Source organism: Chelonoidis abingdonii, chromosome 5 (assembly GCF_003597395.2).
Source record: "Chelonoidis abingdonii isolate Lonesome George chromosome 5, CheloAbing_2.0, whole genome shotgun sequence".
Taxonomy (NCBI): domain Eukaryota; kingdom Metazoa; phylum Chordata; order Testudines; family Testudinidae; genus Chelonoidis; species Chelonoidis abingdonii.
Genome location: NC_133773.1, coordinates 82,713,191 through 82,734,793, shown reverse-complemented (window position 1 = coordinate 82,734,793; position 21,603 = coordinate 82,713,191). Strand labels below are relative to the sequence as shown.

Here is a 21,603-nt window from a genome sequence, read left to right as displayed (position 1 = left end):
GCACCCCAGGGGTATGTGAAGGTCTACCGGGGGTACTCAGTTCATCTAGATCAGTGTTTCTCAACCTTGGGATTGTGACCCTGGGTGGGGTGGGGTTTACAAGTGCAGGACTGGCATTAGGGGATGCAAGAATGGCAATTGCACAGGGCCCCATGCTATAGTAAGCTTTGAGAATGTAAGTTACATGCTTCAGACAAGGCTTGCATGTGGAAAAACAGGCTCAGGTATCACACTGAAACTAAAATAAAGTACAGTATATTTCATAATTGTATAGTAAAAATGAAAAACCTTTTCAGTGTGCTGTGACGCTTATATGATTTTGTAAGCAAGTAGTTTAAGTGAGGTGAAACTTGGGGTACATAAGACAGGTACAGTAGTTCGGAATGGTTGAGAACCACTGCTTACTGTGCTTTAGCTAGCTATTAGTCTGTTAATGTATTTACGGTAAGTTGGGTAAAAACTTCTGAGTGGGATAAACAATGTCTCTTCCTACCCAAGGCACCCAGCTTTAATCTGGTTCTTTTCACCGTGTACATCTTCTGAGCACTTGACTACTCTTAATTGTCCCAAAAGTGACTTCCTCTGTCCTTGTAGGATAAGGAATGGCTGCTATACACGTCACAACACTAACATCCAAAAAAGAACTCAGATCTAACACTTATGTCAAAAGTCTCATCCCTATGCTGTTTTGGACTTTCTTTGGTCAAAGTATATAAAAGCCAAGCATACCTTTTTATGAATAAAATAAATCTGGAGTCTGAAGTGTGCCCTAGAGTTGAGAAATGTTGCAATAAGCCTTTGTGCTACAAATTGTAATTACTGTCAATGTTTAAATTTATCTCTCTAATCTGGTTGGCATTTCCCTCACAGAACGCAATCATTCCTGGTACAGAAGATGTTCTGATCTCATTCTTGCCCCTGGCCCATATGTTTGAGAGAATTGTGGAGGTAGGAATCTGCATGTACTACATTACTATTCAGAAATCTCACCTTTTTTTAGAGTGCATGTGTCTTGAACCTCAGTGACACACACACACACTTCCTTTTTGCCTCTTGCACACGTTTGAAAGACTAGTCCAGGTAAGTGTTCAGAGAAAACAAATTCTTGTCCTGATAATGTGAGTATTGGGCATTTCTCTTCCCAGTTAACCATGAGCTCTAGCTTTACTGAAAAGTAGGTAGGTTCAGGAATAAGTTTATTAAGAACTATATAATAGAGCACTAGATCTTCTTTCAAAATACTTATATTGGCCATGACTTTCTCTAACTCAGCTGGTACTGCATTGAAATGCCATGCTCTTCATTGGCAATTACCTTTAGCTAGCCATAATAGTCTGCAAATAGTTCTGCTTTCAGATTATGCAAATTTAATTTAAATTCAATGGAAAAACACCCAGTTCCAAGAATCCCGTTTCCAAGAAGTGGTGATGGTGGGATTTTTCCCTTTGACCCCATAATGGACAAGTGCCTCCATTCTTCCAGGAAGTGAGATTCTTGGAATTGTTTTTTCATTTTTATTTTTTAAATGCTAACGGAATTTGGAGCTGCTGGGCCATGTTTTCTGGTAATTTGGCAAAGTCCTAGGACCCCTAATTTGGGGGATAAGGGATTTGAGAACTGCATTTATAAAGTCTAGATTATGGGCTTCACTGAAGTGGGTATTCACCCATGAAAGCTCATGCTCCAAAACATCTGTTAGTCTATAAGGTGCCACAGGATTCTCTGCTGCTTTTACAGATCCAGACTAACACGACTACCCCTCTGATACTGACTTCTTTATTACACAAATACTAATGTCAGGGGTATTGGAGCAATTTATATAGTGGAGGTGCTGAGAACCATTGAACCAAACTAAACTCCGTATGGATAACCCTTGACCCTACTTAGTGAAGGGAGGCTGAAGTGGAGACTAGTCAGGCTAAATAAATGATGGCCTATATCATCAGTAGGTAATGCATGCCATATGGAAATATGGTGTTTATAGTAGAGTATATCAATAGTCTGCATAACAGTGACTTGGTGTATCACTGTTATGCTTAAAATGGGGGCTGGCAGGTGTTATGAAGGCAAATAGTAGTTCAGAATATCCAAGTCTTTGGAGTTGGGTTACACTTTCATCTGAATTTTTCCAGCTTTAAGGTGTCTGTTGCAGTTTTAAAAAACATTAAGGTTTTTCTCTTGGTTATTTAGTTGGAATATTAACTCTAAAGGTCGTAATATTTAGAGTGCAAAAGGCTGGGAATGCTGCTGCTGTGATGCGAGTGGAATGGGGAGAAGAGTTCTCAAAGGTGAAATTGAGGATGGGTGGAACTGATTCAGTATGAAGAGGCTATTGCAGCTGTAAAATTGACTAGTGGTTCTTGGAACTCAAGTCTACCAACGCTTATATTCTCATCACTTAAAGTGTAGCATCCACCTTGCTAAAGCAAACTATCTGAACTGGTTGTCTCTGTAGTACGCTGGCTTTCTAACTCAGCAATCTGTGATGGTTTGCAAAATCATGAGTATTCTGAAGACTTAAGTAGCTAATCGGACAGATAGGAAGTTGTGATGTAAACAGATTGTTTGTGGGATAAAAACCTGTACTTGAGTGCTATGTAGTCCAGATATTTGTAAGAAACCTAGAGCACTCTGCTTTAAAGCAGTCTTGACAGACACATTGATTGCTCATTAAGTTACTTCTAAATATATTCAAAGTAATGGCTTTGAGTTTCTAGCTCTTCCTTTTGTTTAAAGAAACCTAATTTGGAGCTTAGAAATTTTGTAATTCAGATCTGTAACCCAGATTTCACAGAGGTGGGAGGCAATTGGGTTTCCACTTGGACCATGCATCCAGCATCTCTAGATTGAAACCTAGTCTGCCTCCCAATTTCAGATACTAGAAAGTTAACTGTGGTTCTCTTGGTGTACTACTTTGACTCCACTAATTCAATAGCTGGAAAGCTTTTCCAGAATGAGGTCACTTATCACCTCCAGTCATAATCAACAAACTGCCTATGCAGCCGTTCATCACAACTGAATCTTGTGCTAGGGGGAGTGCAGACTTTCACTTGTTCCTGCCAGTGTTGGATTCAAATCTTGATTACACATGTGGCAGCTCCTTGGGCTACCACTTGACTGACAGTATCCCCGTTATAACCCACCACTCTGAATGATTGATGAAATCATGAGAAGGCGCAATTCTAGGCAAAACAGCTGCTCTTGGCCCAACAGTCTTTAAAATCCTTTGTTCACTTGGCTGGAGGCAGCAAGTGGGAAAAGTTATGGGGAAAAAGTCATCTTGCCATCCATTGCAGGTATATCACCTGAAATAAGTTGAACAGTAAGCAAATGACAAGACAAATTAGCTATGCTAATATACTATAACAGGCCTGCACAACTCGTAAAGTGGCAAGGGCCACATTACTCCAAAGAAAACAGCTGAGGGCTGAAACCTCCTGGCCCTGTGGAGACACCCTGCCCCAGGGCCAAACCCTCTTTCCCGAGCACCGCCCCACCAAAACAGCTGTGGACCAAAAAGGAAGGTTGGGGGTGGGGAGGTGATTCTTAATTTTAAATCAACCAGGGGCTCCTAGCTGAAGATGTGGCTGGGAGCCCCAGCACTGGGCTTCCCCCTTTCCTCCCCACCAGTGCCGCCCCAGCAGTGCTTAAATAGGGAGTGGGGGTCCTGGGGGGCAGTTGGGGCAGGGGTCTAGGGAGGGGGCAGTCAGCAGCTGCGGGCTGGGATTCAAAGGGCTCTGGGCTGCCGGCAGCTGTGGGAAGCCCAGAGCCCTTTAAATCCCAGCTGTGGCTGGGAATCTCTGCAGGCAGCCCAGAGCCCTCTGATTCCCAGCCACGGCCGGGATTCAAAGGGCTCTGGGCTGCCCGCAGAGCGCCATGTGTGGGGGATTTAGAATCCCCCTGCGGGCTGCACAGTGAGGCTCTGTGGGCCGCATGTTGTGCAGGCCTGTACTATAATCATTGTGGTATGCAGTTGTCATAGTTGTAACATTTGCTCACTTCAGGATGTGTAGGGAATGGGTAAAAGACTGGGTGGCCTCTAAAAGAAGCCACTGTAAAGTAAGAAACCTAAGCAGATGGCTTGCGAAAAGACAGAACATACGTTTGCCAGTTTGTTCTGAGATTTAAGATGGGTAAAACGTGCAGCAGCCATCAGGAGAGCTACAGTCTTAATCTCAAGAGTTTCCTCCTTCCCTGGCAGTCTGCTTCTCCCTGTCCTCTCCTTCCTTAAATCACAGGGTACCATTCTAACTGGAAGGACCCTGACAGTTAGCAGCAGACTCTTGCTGCTGAGTATGCAGCAACTTTGCTGTTAGCTATCCAGTAGGAGAACCAGCATATTCTTCTTGGAGAAGCTGGTCCAGTGTAGGAATGATTTGGCAGCGGAGGGGCAGTGGGACTCTGCATTTGGGGTAGGGTACAGAGGACTTAATGAGGGAAAACAAGAGGGCTTTCAGTTACTGGTGAGGAGAATATAAGACTGGAAGGGACCTCAAGAAGTCATCTAGTCCAGTCCCCTGCACTTATGGCAGGACTAAATATTATCTAGATCATCCCTGACAGGTGTTTGTCTAACCTGCTCTTAAAAATCTCCAGTGATGAAAATTCCCCAACAGGCTGCCTTGTCTCTCTTGGTGCTTCATCTTTCCTGTCCTACCCTGAAATGAAACACTTTTTTTTTTCCAGAGGTTCCCTCCCACTACCACCAGTTCAGCCCCACTAAAACAACTGGGAAGACTTAAGATGGACTTGGCATGGGTGGGGTGGCAGCTGCCAAGACTAGAGAAGATACTGGATCATCAGTTAAACCCACTCTAAATGTATCTCTTAACTATAGCTCATGTACTAAAAGCAGTTTTACTATCTTAACAGTGTGTGATTCTCTGCCATGGAGGTCGGATAGGATTCTTCCAGGGGGACATCAGACTTCTTATGGATGACTTAAAAACACTGCAGCCAACTGTATTTCCTGTCGTACCAAGATTGCTGAACCGGATGTTTGACAAAGTAAGTCTAGTAGCATTCATCTAAAACTTGATCAAATTAAACTGAAAACCACTTTCAGAAAGCTGTGCCAGTAGTGGGATAGCATTTGCTAGCCACCAAAACCTTGGATGAGTCCTTAATTTCTAAAACATATGCCTGCGTATACAATACTGTTAATTATAGTTTCAGTCCTTAGAGTTAGGTTAATGGTTGGCTGTGCTGGATATCCCTAGAAAGGCAGCATGTTCTGGTGGAGACCGGACTGAGTCAGACCTGGTTTTTAGTCACTAGTAGAGCTGTATCTCCTGTGTGGCCTTGAGCAAGTGGCTTAGGTCCATAAACATTTAGGTCATGGCAAACTGAGGCATAAATCTCTTCCATGTTAGCCTGATGTGTGCTAAATAGTCATGTGGATGCTGCTGACATGCACCAGAAATTCCTCAGTGTACTCTGATCTACCCTTGTTTCAAAGCAATGTAGGTCAACACTAACGAACTGTTGGTGCATGTCAGCAGAGTCCATGTGAACTCTTCATGCAGATCAGGCTAGTGCATGGTAGATTTACACCCGATCTTACTATGAATTAGTCATGCAGACAAGCTCTTAGCCTCTCTATCTTAGGCCTTGTATCTGGGATAAAATACTTCTCTGTAAAGGCTTCTGAGAAAAATTTACCTTTTTTTAAAAATTCTTTGTGCTTTGCCATAAGAATGAAGGAACACTGTCCTATGAACTTTCTAATACAAGATTTAACTTCATTCATATTAGATCTTTGGACAAGCCAATACTTCACTGAAAAGGTGGATCCTGGACTTTGCTTCCAAGAGGAAAGAAGCAGAACTTAGAAGTGGCATAATTAGAAAGAACAGTCTGTGGGATAAACTGATCTTCCGCAAAATACAGGTATGCTTGAAACTCTCTGCTCACACAAATTCTCATGTTATGGATCTTTGAAGAATTACTCCTTATGCAAAGAAACACTATGAAATAGATTCTTGTGAAACAGATCTGTCTTGTGTCAGACAGGCAAACAAATAGCGTAGAATATCTGAGTAATCTTTTCTCTACAATACATGTTGATAGCTATGTTGTGTACAAAGGCCTCAATCCTTCAGTAATCCGACTTGACTATCCTTTCCCTAATAATAGATTCATTAGGCTCTCTGAAGTGCATGAAACGTTGAAATGTCCTACCAGCATCCTAGCTGAGTGCTTAACATCCTAAAATACTTAATACACCTAGTGACCTTGAAATTGCTATATCCAAAGCACATTCTTATAACTGAGCTGTAAGGGTCAGACTACAGTCTCCCAATATGAATGGGACCTCCTTTCAGTCTGGGTAAAGGATGTCTTGGCCAGTCAAGAGCCTATGTGTGTGTGTGTACATGTGAAATTCAAAGTAAGCAGTTTGCTTGAATTTTTGGTATTGGTGCTTCATTTTAATCTTAGATGATGACCTGTGCCACTGACTGCCCCTCTCCATACTGTAACTCTGATGTCTAGCATGGTTAATCAGAGCAGTTTCACACCCATCCTCTCTACAATAGGACTGCTGCAAAGCCAGATCCCACAGAGGGGCTATGGCTTAGGGTTCTGTAGACGCAATTGTCTGTGTGCCAGAGATGCAGTAACAGCATAGTGTGGTCTTTGTGGATAGTGATTGCAGAAAATGGCTGCAAATAACTGAGTTTAGTTTGAGAATAAAGCAAGTCAAGAAAAAGTTAGCTCATCCTTTCTAGAACAGGATACCTTTTTAAAACCTAGACATGAGTGTCCAGCACTATGGTTTCTCTTGTGACTCTCTTATTGGGATCAGAGGAGGACTTCTGAAAATCTCTCATTAAACTGCTGTTAGTGTCCAGAATACCTTGTCTGTCTGTTTTTGTTTTTTTAGGCAAGTCTGGGAGGAAAAGTAAGACTAATGATCACTGGAGCAGCTCCTGTGTCTGCAAGTGTACTGACCTTCCTAAGAGCAGCTCTTGGTTGTCAGGTGAGTTCAGGTTTCAGAGACCAGATTGCATGCATACATGTCTGAACGCTGTATTCAGTACTAAACACTGGCTGGAAATGTACACGTTAGGAGCTTGCAACAAGAGCTCTGTTTAGGATTTTGCTATTTTGGTGAATTAGCTCTAATGCAATACATTCTAGCAATGGAGCACTCCAGGTAGAGTGACTACACTGAGTAATGACTATTTTTAGAACTGTACACGAAGGCTGAGGCAGACACAACTATGCATCTCAGATTTCACAACTCTCATTTATTGCTAGAGCGCTCTGATCATCCAACTGCTTTCTAATGTCTTAGTATCCTTAGCAGCACCCTTAAGGTGTCTTTGTACTACAAAAAGACATACCAATGGTGGCATGAAATTCCATGTTTTTTTTCTTTCCTCACTCCATATCAAATGTGACCAATTTCCAAGTCACTCTTCTAAATCACGACAGTTCTTGGATCTAAAATTCTGGCTCAGTTTCCTTGTAACTGGTGTATACTCTAACTAAATCTCAAACACTTCAGTTGGGTCTGGGTAACTAGTGTCAATGTGAGGCTGAAATATCCCCATTTAACTCTGGGAGCATTTAGAAGGCTGGCCATTTAAAACCCCCATGCCCTTGGAGATGAGAATTGAGTAGGAATAGAGGTAAAAAACCTATTTGGCACTGGAAATAATTAATGGGCTCTTCAGTCTAGCAGAACAAGGTATAACACAATCCAGTGGCTAGCAGTTGAAGCTAGACAAATTCAGGCTGAAAATAAGGCATATTTTTAAGTGAGTAATTAGCAAATGGAACAGTTTACCAAGGGTGTGGAGGTTTCTCACTGACCACTTCTTTTAAATCAAGACTGGATATTTTTCTAGAAGGGATGCTGTAGGGGAGTTGGGAGTTCTATGGTCTGTGGTATACAGGAGGACAGACTAGATGACCACAATGGTCCCTTTTGGCCTTGGAATCTATGAAGGGTATGCCATGTAGCGTACAACCACACTTGCTAATGTGGCAGGAGTATAGTTCCACATAAGCTGAGGACTATAGCTGGCTGGCAATTGGCTGTCAGCAAAAAGGTTCTTAACCAGTCTGAACAGTTGGGTTCAGTGTTTCATCTTTCTGCTACAGAACTGTAGCTTGTCAGCAGCAGATAGATGGGGGAGGGAGGATGCAGGATTCCTATGGCTCTGACTTGGTGGGATCGTACCTCCTTCTAAGAATGAAGATTTAATGCACAAAAAAGTGTGCTCATGACAGCACCATCCAGGGCCTCTTACAATTAGTAAAGCTGTACCATTACTACTGTATGCCATCTAGACTTTTTATGGGGGTGGGGGAAATCAAACACCTATTTTACTCCTATGAAATAGCATCTGTTGAAGTAAACACCTTTGGATCCAGAGGGAGTTCTGGAAGAAGACTTTGCCAAATCCAATTTGTTAAAGTGCTGCTCTGTATACTTATTTCACACCTGGTACACATTGAGCCCCACTGCACCTCAAACCAGACAATTGAGGCAAGTAATGTCCATTGGTCCAGTAAGGACTGAACTTTACCTTACCAGAAGATATTTTCACTCTGTCCTATCCTCAGTCCTCCTCTTTATCTGGCCTGGTCTGATGTTTAAGTGATGTTTGACACTTAAACATCAGAAATCACTTTGAGGAGAACAGGCTCTTACTGTTCTGTGCCTGCAAATCAAAGCATGCTTCCAGTTGTGGAACAGGAGCCTACCTCTTCACTGGGCAAATTCCAGTTCTCTAGCCAAGCCTTCCCCTAGGGGGAATCAAGCCCAGGCAGAACCCATTGGAGGCCTTGGAGCATCCTCCTTCTCCTCGTTATGGCTATCCAGGGGATATCCTAGGTACCCTATGCTGTGGAGGTGGCTGGTTGATCCTTCATATTGGCCTTACTGGGCTCCTTGGGATTCATGTAAGAGATGACCTGGATCTGTGCAAGAATCTCACAATACTCCTCTCCCAGCCAATATCAATCGGCTGTTGGCACTCAGAAGAAGCCAAACTGGATCCACCAGTCCTGATGGATGTCATTCTCCTCACCTGATGAGGCAGTTGCTTCATCATTCCCTCCCCTGCCTGAGGACTACACCCAGTGTCAAAAACTGTTAAAGGGTGGTGGTCAAATTCCAGATATTTCTTGAGGAGGTCTGGACAGACAACATGGTCAACTGGACATTCTGCAACCCTCTGGCCCCAGTAGAGTCCCTTCCAGTCAGAGGCCATTTTGGAATCCATGGGTCTCTGAGCCCTATCCCTGCCTCCTGTACCCCTATCTTGGAAAGGCCTGAAGTGTTTTCCATGCCAGCTGAAGGGGTGGAATTCTTATTTACCTACTCAGTCTTCAACTGGTAAGTGGTGCAGGGAGCTACAGAGAAGTCCATGATACAGCACCAAGTCTGCTGTACCTGACACAGGCACTAAATGCCTTGACCTCTTGGGCAGGAGGGTATTCATCAGCTAGTCTTCAACTGAAGTTGCTGACTAGCAAGTACTGTTAGCAAAGTATGATTTTTTTTTTCTGGAATTCAGAGACCAACTTCCCCAGGAAGACAGGGTTCAGTTCCAAGCTCTCATTGATTGGTGTTTGAGAGAACTTCAAGCAGCAGTAGACACAGCTGACATGGCATCTAGAACCATTATCACAGCTGTAGTTATGAGGCATGAATTGTGGCTTAACTCTTTGGGGTTCCCCAAGGAGGTTGAGAATAATAGAAGTGCAAGGCCCCTCCAGTAATCTGATCTCTTCAGTTAGACTGACAAGTCCTCTTTCCCTCCCCTTCCCACTCTCTCTGCATCTGGGACAACCCACCGCTCTCTGGGCCCCAGCCTTGAAGACAACACCACAAGCAAACTACAGACCCAGACATCTTCCCTCTTTCCTGCCCCATCCTATCCCCCAGGCATTTTATCACTAAGTCCTTATAAATTGCCACACAAACAACCAAGGTTTCAAAGACCCAGGTACACAGCTTCCTCCACCTCTACAACCACTGCCCAGCCTCACCTGTCATCCAATGGTTTCTTTTGATGGGATGCCTGAGGACTGTGTACCATATTGACACCATGTCACATTACCCCCAAACCTTTGTTAGCTGCCTTACTGCCTCCACATTGTTTGTGAAGTAACAGACAAGTGGGTACTAGAAATCCATCCAGTTGGGCTACATAATTGAGTTCTCTCTCCTCTGTCTCTTAAACTCCCTTCTTGGGGACCATATGCATGGGGGACATCCTTTGTAGGAATGTGAATGGCCCACAGATGGGGGGGCCATAGAGGAAGTGTCACACTCTGACACCAGTGGAAGGGCTTGTACTTCCTATAGATCCTAAGAAAAACTGAGGATCAGTCGAGAATTGGTCCCCATGTCAATGAAATACCCTTAGTTGCAAATCAAAATTTTGGTAATTCTCTCCCTGGAGGAGAACACATTGGTTTGCAGCCCTTGACATGAAAAAGGCTTGCTTTCATGTGGATGTTCACCACTCTCCCAGAACATTTCTCAGATTCATGGTAGAACAAGAGCACTGCAAGTTCAGAATACTCTCATTTGGGCTAGCAACAGAACCCATGGTTATCATGAAAGTCCGCTCTGTAGTAGTGGTCCAGATGAGATGCAACATCTACTCCATCTTCCCATATCTGAATGACTGGCTCCTAACAGGCAGATCAAACCAAGAGTGCATTCTTCCTCTACCTTCTGATATCATTGGAAGTTTATGTAAACAAACGCAAGTCCACTTTGACTTCCACAGGGAATATAGATCTTATAGGAGTGACCCTGGACTCATCCTCGGGAAAGGCTTACCTCCCCATAGACTTCAGGCTCCAGGCAGCCTGATGAATCAAGTCCCCCTCAGACATCACACCACAATCAGGGTCTGTCTTTCCCTGCTTGGTCATAGTTATATATGTAACGCCACTTGCCAGCCTCCATCTCTGTTGCCTGCAGGTCTGGATTTGATCTGCTTTATTCACTGGATAAGGGTAACATTTATTTCGTGGTGGTAGTCTCACCTTTTACAAGACTCTGTCCTATAACAGACAAAATGGGAATAGGTGCAGGTGGGAGTCCCATCTCTCCCACTCACACCTGGTGCAACCATAATCATGGTTGCAGTGAGGAATCCATATGGACAGTCACAGTGCACAAGGCACATGCACATGCATTCCATGGGAGGCCAGAATGCAGATCTGTCTGCTAGAGGTGATGGAAGCCTGCAATGCATTCATTCCTCCTTATGTGGTAACATCATATCCAGACAATCCTGTCTGATGTTGACGCCTTATAAAAACAGGACAGTGAGATTTCTGTATAGATAGAGGAAGGAATCTATGGAACTGGTGAATCAAGAACCACATCACACTCAGCAACATACCTGCCAGGTATGCAGAATACTCTAGGGGACAATCTCAGCAGGCAGTCCTCTGCAGACCACAAATGAGAATTTTTTTTTTTTATAATTGTCATGACCAAAATCTTCTCTCAGTGGGGGTACACCCAGGGCCAGCTCAGGTTTCTTTGCCACCCCAAGCAGCGAAGGGGGGCCAGGGGAGCTGCAATCAGCAGCACCTTGGCAGCAGGTCAACTGCACCGCCTCATTCCTCGGGAGCAATTTGGCAGTGAGTCCTTCCCTCAGAGAAACTGGGGACCCACTGCTGAATTGCCACTGAAGACCTGGATGTGCCTCCCCTTCCCATTAGCTGCCCCAAGCACCTGTTTCGTCCGCTGGTGCCTGGAGCCGGCCCTGGGTACACCATCTTGGGATCTGTTTGTCTCCAAACAAAGATGCAACTTCTACTGCTCCAGAGCAGCAGGAGGCTGAGACTCCAGGGGAGATGCCTTTTTGTTATCCTGGATGGACCATCTCAGTATGCCTTTCCTCCCCATCCCTTTGCTACCCAGGTTCTCTGGGAAAACTTGCCACAACAGCCCCAGGGGCAATTTTGGTTGGTTTGACCTTTACGAATGTTTCTTTCTTCCTGCCCCTCAATGTTGGGGCTTTCTATTAGCTTGTTGAAGGTCCACCTGGCAGAAATAAACCCCTTCCATCCTCCAGTGGAGGGCTGCGCTCTCTACTCACTGTACCACAACTTTGATTCCTGAAAGACCTAATTAGCACCTTCCCATGAGTGAAGTGCACACACAGTGGGATCTAAACCTGATGTTCTGAGCTCTTACCAGACCATCCTTTGAATTGAGGACTGCATGTTCCATGTCTCACCTTTCCATGAAGATTGCTATCACCTTAGCCAGATGGGTAAGCAGATTGGGAGCCCCCTTGGCTGACCCAGTATACATCATATTTCATAGAGTGAAAGTCCCTCTTCATCTCCAACCTGAAACTCATCCTAACCTAACCAATTTTCACATGAACCAGCATATTTACTTAATAGTATTCTTTCCACAAACCTCTTGCTTCCAGCACCAACTAAAAAAAACCCTGCACTCCCTCAACATGAGACTGGCCTTTGACTTTTTTATTTGCAAAGAGTGACATGTATAGGTACTTCAACCTAGAGTTTTAAAACACTATTGTAGTAGATGGTTTGAGGTAATATTTTAACTTGGCAGCTTTCTTCTTGTAGTATACTTAAAAGTTCCACAACTCAAAATTGAATTGCACTAAGCTAAAGAACAAATGTTTCCATTCTACTTTAAAACTGAAACTATAAAGTGACAGGTATCAAGGTCCCCTAAACAAATTCTTTGTTTTCAATTGAATAGTTCTATGAAGGCTATGGACAAACTGAATGCACAGCTGGATGCTCTCTGACATTACCTGGTGACTGGACAGCTGGTATGGTTTCTTGAATCTTCTCTTGAGTGAACTAATTTAGTCATCTATTCTAGATGCTGGTGTGGACATCACTTAACTGTCCTTAAAGCTGTCCCTGAAGTACTGTAATGGACTACTTGAGTTTCCTCAAGTGCAGTAGTAAAGGGTTGTTTGAAGACTTCACTTGAAGCAAGCCACCACCTATAATTAGATGTGAACATAACGTTACAAGGCTGAACCATAAGACTACCCCTTTGTATGGCTTTAAGGGAAATTGGGTCATAATATCTTCTAGTTTCTGTATATTAACTTTTATAGGAACTAGATGTCCAGAGAACTTGGATCAGCTGTCTACAAACATGATTTGAAACACTGGTACAGTACCTGTTTCTCTCAAAGCAGATAAGCATTTCTTCTGTTCTCTGATGTAATTACATCTAGCTATCTGGTAAGCTAAACCAAATAGCCTTAAATCTGAAATTGTAGCAACTTAAATGCCAAAGGTGTTCTGCTTCTGAATGGAACACTATACAAATTCTGCAGGAAAACTCTGGATATGTTAATGATCATGCAGTGTTAAACCATTCTTTGAAAAACAAACTCCCAAAATACTGCCTTGTGGTAATGAAGCTTCTGTGGATACCCAGTGATGAAGTATGCACTTTTCTTGTAATACCTTCATCCCCACTTCAGCCCCTGCCCTTTGATTCTGCCAAGCTAGTACACAAGTATTGTGTTAGCCAGTGTGGGGCTGTGTGGAAAGGAAAGATGGCCTTGACTTGCCCAGCATTGCATTGTCAGACCTAAGATTTACTGACTCCTGTTAGTAAAACAGTGCTGTAGTGCAGTGTGTCAGCCAATGGCTAGAATGCTGGTTTCTGATTTGTTTTTAGACTTAATCCTAAAACTGTAAGCTTGAAAGGCCTGGTAAGCAACCTGAACATAAATGCATTTTTAAAGGCCAATGTCTGATCTATTAAAGGTCATGTTGGAGCGCCAATGCCTTGCAGTCTCTTAAAGCTTGTTGATGTAGAAGAAATGAATTACTTTGCTATCAAAGGAGAAGGTGAGGTGAGTAACATTTGAGGGTCTATAAGAGGTTTCTAAAGAGATTTGTAGGGGGTTCTTGTGCAACCTCTCTAGCCATCTGGTGAGCTAAAATCAAATAGCCTTATTTAAAGTTAGTGAGCTTTAGTAGGTGCTTGACAAGTCGCTCTCCTGGTCTACTACTGAGTGGAGGAGTTTGACTAACTGCATAAACACAAGAGACCTCTACAAGGGAAATGAAGTCATTCTGCCTCAATGACACTGGAGCAGGCTAACTGTTAAATTGTACCCATCAGCAATTGAGTATAGTTATCTGCTATTAACTGTTCTATTACAATCCTGCATAATAAAGAACTCTGCTGGGCTGAGATTTTGTGGCTATAATTCAAAACTTCCACCATTTTTGGTGCTTCTAGAGACAAATGGGGGAAACAAGAACTTCTGAGAACTAAGTTTCTTTTTTTCCTCCACAAATCACTTATTTATTAGTAACTTTCTTGCCCATCAATCTTGATTATGAAACTCATTTCAGGTATGTGTGAAAGGGCCAAATGTATTTCAAGGCTACTTGAAGGATCCAGAAAAAACAGCAGAAGCTCTAGACAAAGATGGCTGGCTCCACACAGGAGATATTGGAAAATGGCTTCCAGTAAGTCAGCTTGTATTGCTTAAACATGCTTTAGTAAAACTAACTGCATCTGTTTGTTAATGGTTGAATTATCTAAGGGGCCTTCCTTAGAGTTTGAGGCTCAGTTCATGTTTCTCAAAGGTGCTTTGAGATATTCTGTTGCAAAGTACTATACGTAAGGCCACATTTGTCAGGATGGTCATGGAATCTGACTTCCAGAAACCCCTGTGACATTCTCTGCTTCAGCCTCGGGCTACAGGACTCTTGAGTTGGCAGCCAGTGGGGCCCTGGCAGGTTCCAGCAAAAAGCAATAGCAGCAACAGGATGCCCCTACAAGATTCCAGGATAGGTGAGGGACTCCTGAGGGGCCCTTCTCAAGGTTCCAGTGATGAGGAACAGCCTCATGTGGGGGAGGAGGACACCTCAGGCAAGCAGCTGGGAGTTTCCCATTTTCTCTTTGGGAAATATGGTCACACCGCAGCTCCCAGCTGCTGTGGTAGCGTGGGAACCACACAGTTCCCAGCCACCCCAGTGGCAGGGGAAACCATGGAGCTGCAGCAGCAAGTCAGATGGGTCTTGGCTTCTGTAAACTTTCTTGTTTGTTGGCTGTGACCTGTCTGACTTTTTTAGTAAAAATAACCATGTGAAAATCTTAGTTAAAGCTAAGTGAAGTTAGAAACAGGAACAAAGCACTAGCCACTTTTATACTATTGGAAGATGATAAAAAAAAACAGCAGTACTCCAGTCTGCCCACTGTATGAGGCTGTTCAGGAGGGTTCAGCAAAATTCCTCAAGGCATTTTGGAATATCTTCATTTATTCCAAATTTTGAGAGACTTACAGTATTGAAGACCAGTACTTTCAATTATCGGTGTTTTTATTGGGTACCATAGGTCCAAATGGCCTGTATAAGTTTCCCTCTAGTATTATGTATGTTCAGTGCTGTGGCTAACAAATTCAAAACCACTCTGCCCTTAGTTAAGAAACCTCTTGCAACTCAAGATGGGTTTGGGTTGGTTTTCTTGGATGAAAACATGGACCATCAAACAGAGGGTGAGGGGAAACAAATCATAGCATAAACATAGTGCTTATAACTGGTTCTGAATCTGTCCTGTATACTAAGGAAGGGACATTGATAGGAGCCAGAAAAATGGATTACTGGCAGCATTGAAGCAGTCCTAGGCTATACATAAATGTAAAGGGACAAATGACACTTTCCATTCCTTTTTTCCTTCTCCCTCTAGCCTCAAATAAGGCTTCATTCAGTGAGCAAGACACTCTAGATCCATTATCTAGCCTAATAATTTGAATGGCTTGTCTGCCTTCCTTTCCCTCTTTCTTTCAGTTTTTCCTTAAAGTGGTATTTAAACAGTGAGTACCATGTGACCACTGTGACCATAGACAACAATCAGAACTGTCTCTAAATCAAGAGTACATTCATCAAATTATTCCAGTTACAGGCTTGGAGTAAACTAATGATAGGATTACTGGTTGGTTCTTGGGCTACTCTAAGTATTTACCTTACAGGTATTTAATCTGCCATAGTGTTTGTAAAGCTGTGTAGCATGGCTCTACAATGCCTGCCTTCTGGAAAGAGTAATAAATTAAATTTTCTTAACCCACAGAATGGTACTTTAAAGATCATTGACCGGAAAAAGCATATATTCAAACTCGCGCAGGGAGAGTACATAGCACCAGAGAAAATAGAAAATGTATATATGAGAAGTGAACCTGTTGCTCAGGTGTTTGTCTATGGAGAAAGCTTGCAGGTACGTATCCTTCAACGAGGTGCAAATGATAGGAACGGTTATTAATACAGTCTCCTTTTTTAAAAACTAACACTGGGTTAAATTGTATAACTATTCTCCTTGTTGCTACATCTGACTGTAAATTCAGTTTTAATGCCCTAATTGCATCACTTGCATAACTTACTCCAGATGTAAGAGACAAGGTGGGTGAGGCAATATCTTTTTATTGGAACACCTTCTGTTGGTGAGAGACACTTTCAAGCTTACACAGAGCTCTTCAGGTCTGGGAAATGTATTTAGCTGTACCACTGAATACAAGGTGGAACAGATTGTTTAGCTAACATTTCCAGACACCATTTGAAGTGAAGTGGCCAATTAACAGCCCTCCTGTCATGGGTCGGGGTGGGTGGGTTATACATTGTTGTAATAAGCCCATAAATATATTGCTTCTATTCAGTCCATGACTTTTAGTGTCTGGCCAATTTATGAATTTAAGCTCTCAGGCTCATTTGTTTTTGAAGGTGTTTGTGCAGATTTCCTTTGAGGATGAGAACTGAGAGGTCAGATATAGTGATCATTTTGTGAAATGTTCATCTTCAGCTGGCTTGTCTTCTGTAATATTTCTGAGAGCTCATTTGGGAGCATAGTGATGGTCTAGTTTATCCACATATTGTTGGGGCATTTCATGTAGGATCCAGAAACCTGGAAAGTGTTTTGGAGGGGGTGAGCAGAGGAGGTTTTGATCACTGAAGCAGTGGAGATCTCCCTACAGGTTTTACATCTGTTCTGGCAGGGTCCGGTGCTGCTTTGAGTTTTTCCTGGTCTGTGGGGAACTTGCTTTTAATGAGCTTGGAGAGGTTGGGGTTAGTCTGAAATCCAGAAGAAGGGGTTCAGGAAGGATTTGTCAGGATGTGGTCCCCACAAGTATGGGTTGTAGTAGTTTGATACCTTTTTTGTATGGGTTCCAGTGTGGAGTAGTAGGGGACAACTAGGTCTGTGCTGCTGGATGGAGTTTTATTTATTGAAGCGGGTTCTCTTGGGATATTTGGGATCCTAGACAGGGGAACAAAAGTTTCTGGTTTGGGGTACCAATGAAATGCTGTTTAGGTTGCAAACCCTTCTGAAGGGGAAATGGACTATTTTTAAAACTGAGAGTCAAGTATTAATTTTTTAAAGACCACATTTTAAGTTGAAAAATTGACAAAGTATCCTTTAAACATGCAGGGTAACTGCCTCCAGCTTCTAAATGTGGAAAGTTGGATATGAAAGTCAACACCTTATGTTGGTTATATGTTGCAAAAACTCTAGGACGCAAAAGTTATTGTAACTAATTATGAAAGTGTTGGTCTGCAATCAGTGGAACACTGGGAGCTTCTAGGAAATGCGGTTAAATGTTCAGCAAATGTGCTTTTATTATTTTTAGGCCTTCTTAATAGCAATTGTAGTACCAAATGCAGAGACTTTGTCTAACTGGGCCAAGAAAAAGGGATTTGAAGGTTCATATGAAGAACTATGCAAAAACAAGGTACGTGCTCTAAAATGTATAGTCCAATCATTGGCCTTTTCAATTCTCTTTAACATGTAGAGTGCAATATATGGTATAATTCTTTTCTTTTAAATCTTGGTAGGACCTCAAAAAACATATTCTGGAAGATATGTTGAAGGTTGGGAAAGAATCTGGCTTAAAGTCATTTGAGCAGGTGAAAAACTCTCATTGTAGCATTTGTGCAATTGGAATTGAACTCAACTTTCACTCATTACCTGGCTCTCTAAACATATCAATATCTGCATAATCTGAGTATGCAGAAACTGCTTTGAACTAACATTCTTCATCCTTCTAAGTAATCTGCTAAATATACAATACCTATATACTACCACATTTGGTAAGCCTTTTTACTATGGGATGCACTCAAACTAAAAGTGAATCTAGGTTAATAGTTGTTCATTTTCCAGGTCAAAGGCATTGCCCTGAGCACGGAGATGTTTTCTATTGAAAATGGCTTGTTGACACCAACACTGAAGGCAAAGAGACGAGAACTACAAAAATTCTTCAAGTCACAGATAGATGAACTCTATACTAATATCAGGATGTAACTGAGGGGGAAAAATGGGTTGAAGAGAATGGCAAACATCTAGTCTACTGTTGGCCTTCATATTTGTATTCTGACTACAGCAAACATAGGGAAGGAAAATGTGCAATCATTAACTTGTACACAAATGGGTACCTGCCATAGGAATATTGAAGAAAATGGAACATTGCCTTACTGTCCAGTTACGTTGCAGACCATTTTTATGGTGACCTACAATTTCCAAAATTAGCCTTAATCTGTAAATGTAACTATGTGATTAAGTTATTTAAACTTCCTCAGCCAAAAATGTGACTTATTTTGGTTAACCAGGGAGTTAACATGTTGCCAGCATGTTCCTGTCTGCAGGATACTTTGGAACTGTCCACTCTAAAGTATTTAGCATATTGGAGAAGTCTCTGTATTGTACTGCAGGGGAAACAGTTAATCATCAAATAAACTATAGCTGGTAACACTGCTTCTTGCATTAGCCCTAAAACTGGGTAAGAGAACTCATTGAACCCATTGAAGAGAACTCCCTTCAGCATGCCCCATTGAAGAGAACTCAGAAGCTTACTCTTGTGTAAGCTAGAAGTTGAATATCAATCAAAGGAGAATACCCCTGTGCAGGAGGTGAATGATGCAATATTGGCTCTCTAAATTAGTCTGTGTTAATTCTTCTGCATTAGGAAGGTGGATGCAACTATATTTCATCAATGTAGCAAAAACTATTTAACACAAGCTTCAGACATAGTTGTGTAAATGGATCCAAACTCTGGAACAAGACTGGATTTTAAAGAAGGAAACCATTCAAGAGGATGACTGTGCTAATGGCCAGGTAAACTTACACCTTGCACTAGCTATGTGACTCCTGCGATGGGCCCCTACTGTACTTAATCTGCTTTGTTCCACTAACATGCCAGGTGCTCTAAATACAGAATAGCTTCTGTCACACTCCCTCAGCTCTCTAATTTAATGTATGAGCAATTGAGTACCTTGACTGAAATGGGTAGGAACAGAAAGCAGGATTTTTTTTCTGTCCGACACTTTGAAGCAATTGGAAGTATTCAGACAAGCCAGCAGAGGGGAGAGAGAGAGCTAGACTTTCCCCTAAACAAATTCCCACATGTCGTATAAAAATACATAAACAAAATTTTAGTCCACTGTTCATTTGGAAAGTTGGCAGAATTAAGCCTTGTTACAGATAAATATTGACCACTAGCATTCATTACTGTTTTTTGGAAACATGGATATATGTAAAATACAAGCACAAAGTTTGCACTAAGATTTGTGTGATTGTAATGCATTATTTAGTATAACTTCATACATGTGTACCCTAATTGCACACATCCAAATCATTGCTCTTAGAATATCAAGTAACTTGTTACATGGGAGTTCAAATGTTTTGCTTAGTGTTGGCTATTTCTATGTTTTATAAACCAAAACAATTTCCAAAACCAATGAAGGAAACCAAAATAAATATTTCTGCATTTCATGTGAGTGGTGCACTTATTTTTCAAGGTAAGAAAATGGCTAATGTGCTGACAAAACATGAAATAAGACTATATACATCAGACAACAGCTGTAACTAAACATTTGGGTGTCTTAGTAAGCAATGAATCTTCATTCTTACAGTATTTGTCATACAGGAGGAGGAGTAGTTCTGGTTTAAACTTGTCTCTACAAAACTAAGACACTCAAGGATAACTTCTCATCTTGGCCTGGTGCTACCTACCTACAGACTATTGGTTAAATATGCCTATGTTAAGACAGAGCTTACCTTGTAACTTAAACATACATGCTTGATCAGCATAAATCAATAAACTTGATTCCATTCTCAAAGGAAGCACAAAATATCTGCGAATAGCCGGCTGTTGTGACCAGAGAAGGTATCTGCAAGGAAGTTGAAATTGGTATGCTGGAGGCATGAATAAAGGTTACATTCTTAAATATAAACCTTTTGGCAATTGTGATTGTCAAAATCACATGGAACTGAAGCTTGATATACAAGTTGTCATTGCTAAGGTAAATCTTGTTCTCTTGTGATATGCTTCATAACACCTTAAATTAAGCCTCTAGAACCCTGAAGAGGAGTGGTGGGCTTACAACTTTCTTGGTATCTAGTTGACTCATCTCCTTGACCATTTTCAATCTGGTTTCTTATCTAGGTGTGGACTGGGGACCACACTAGTTGCTCTGGTGGGTGATCTAAGGATGAGAGAGCAGGTGTCAGTGCTTTTAATTACAGCTATAGCTGTCCTTGGTATCTTATCAGAGTGGTGTCTGCTTATTGGCAGATAGATTGGGGGATAGGAGTTGATAGGGCTACTGTAAAGTGGCTTTGTACTTCCCTTGCAGTGATCTGTTAACCAGATGGTAAAACTGTTCCCATCTGGGAGTGTCTTGGAACTCCTGCAGAGCTCCTGTCACTCTGGTGCAGTATGTACATGATGCTCTTGGGAGGATAGTGAGGGGCTTAACTGTTGTGTTCCTGCACCTTTTTCCAGTCTGGCCCAAATGGTTGAGTGACACTTGATGCCTGGGTGACATCAGGGCCTGCATGACAACCTGAACCTCTTTCCAAAAGAGAAATGGGGATGCAAATAGCAAGAATATCAGCCTTTCTACTAGGTTTCTTTCACTTGTTTGGGTTTGCAACTCCAAGTATTACTAAATATCAGGTAGCCATAATAGGACAACCACCTCACTTAAATGTGTCTAAGAGGCTGCAACTATTCATCTTAAAGGCAAACCTTTGCAATGGTCACCTTCTAATGTTCAGGCTAGACTGACATGAACTCTGAAGGAGCTATAACTTGACAATGTAGAAACTGAAGCTGACACAGAATGCAGTGGTCAGCAGGGTAAGTGAAGTGTCATGCCATGAACAATAAGATTTCTGTGCTCCAGGACCCACCCTGGCTGTCAGTTGATGAGTGGAGTTCAAGGTGCACAGGGATTTTTTTGACTATAAAACCCCACTAACAGGATCTACCTGCCAAAGACCATCTCTAGACACATGGCATGCTACTAGAGTGGAGAATGTCATCTTGAGTGCCTTGGCTTCACTGGCATAAAGAATGGGCTTGTGGCAGAGCCTTTTATGGGGCAGTCACAGCCTTGGAATGTGAGGTTTCTTTCCTGGTCCAAAATATCCTAAAATCTCCCACAGTGGAAAGCTCATCAGATTTGAAGAAGGGTGGGGAATTGTTGGAGAAGGTGCTGCTGGTCTATTGCTTTCTAAGTCCTTAGGCTGTCTTGCTGGTGAGATTATATTCTAGTCCATTTTAGTTATGCTGGGATAGTATTGATCATTATCAAGAGTGCCGAGAGCAT

General features: G+C 42.3%; 1 protein-coding gene across 3 annotated transcripts in view; it reads left to right on the top strand.

The window, feature by feature from the left end:
• ACSL1 (acyl-CoA synthetase long chain family member 1) overlaps window positions 1–19,762 on the top strand; it is a 57,354-nt gene extending 37,592 nt beyond the window's left edge. For all 3 annotated transcript variants that reach the window (XM_032800383.2, XM_032800382.2, XM_075066403.1), the window contains exons 11-21: window positions 871–948; window positions 4,873–5,007; window positions 5,755–5,889; window positions 6,884–6,979; window positions 12,728–12,800; window positions 13,762–13,850; window positions 14,359–14,475; window positions 16,079–16,222; window positions 17,625–17,726; window positions 17,830–17,901; window positions 18,155–19,762. In XM_032800383.2, coding sequence (XP_032656274.1) covers window positions 871–948; window positions 4,873–5,007; window positions 5,755–5,889; window positions 6,884–6,979; window positions 12,728–12,800; window positions 13,762–13,850; window positions 14,359–14,475; window positions 16,079–16,222; window positions 17,625–17,726; window positions 17,830–17,901; window positions 18,155–18,295 — 1,182 coding nt within the window. In that variant the 3' untranslated portion in view covers window positions 18,296–19,762. The remainder of the gene's footprint in view (window positions 1–870; window positions 949–4,872; window positions 5,008–5,754; window positions 5,890–6,883; window positions 6,980–12,727; window positions 12,801–13,761; window positions 13,851–14,358; window positions 14,476–16,078; window positions 16,223–17,624; window positions 17,727–17,829; window positions 17,902–18,154) is intronic.
• The last annotated feature ends 1,841 nt before the right edge of the window (window positions 19,763–21,603 follow it).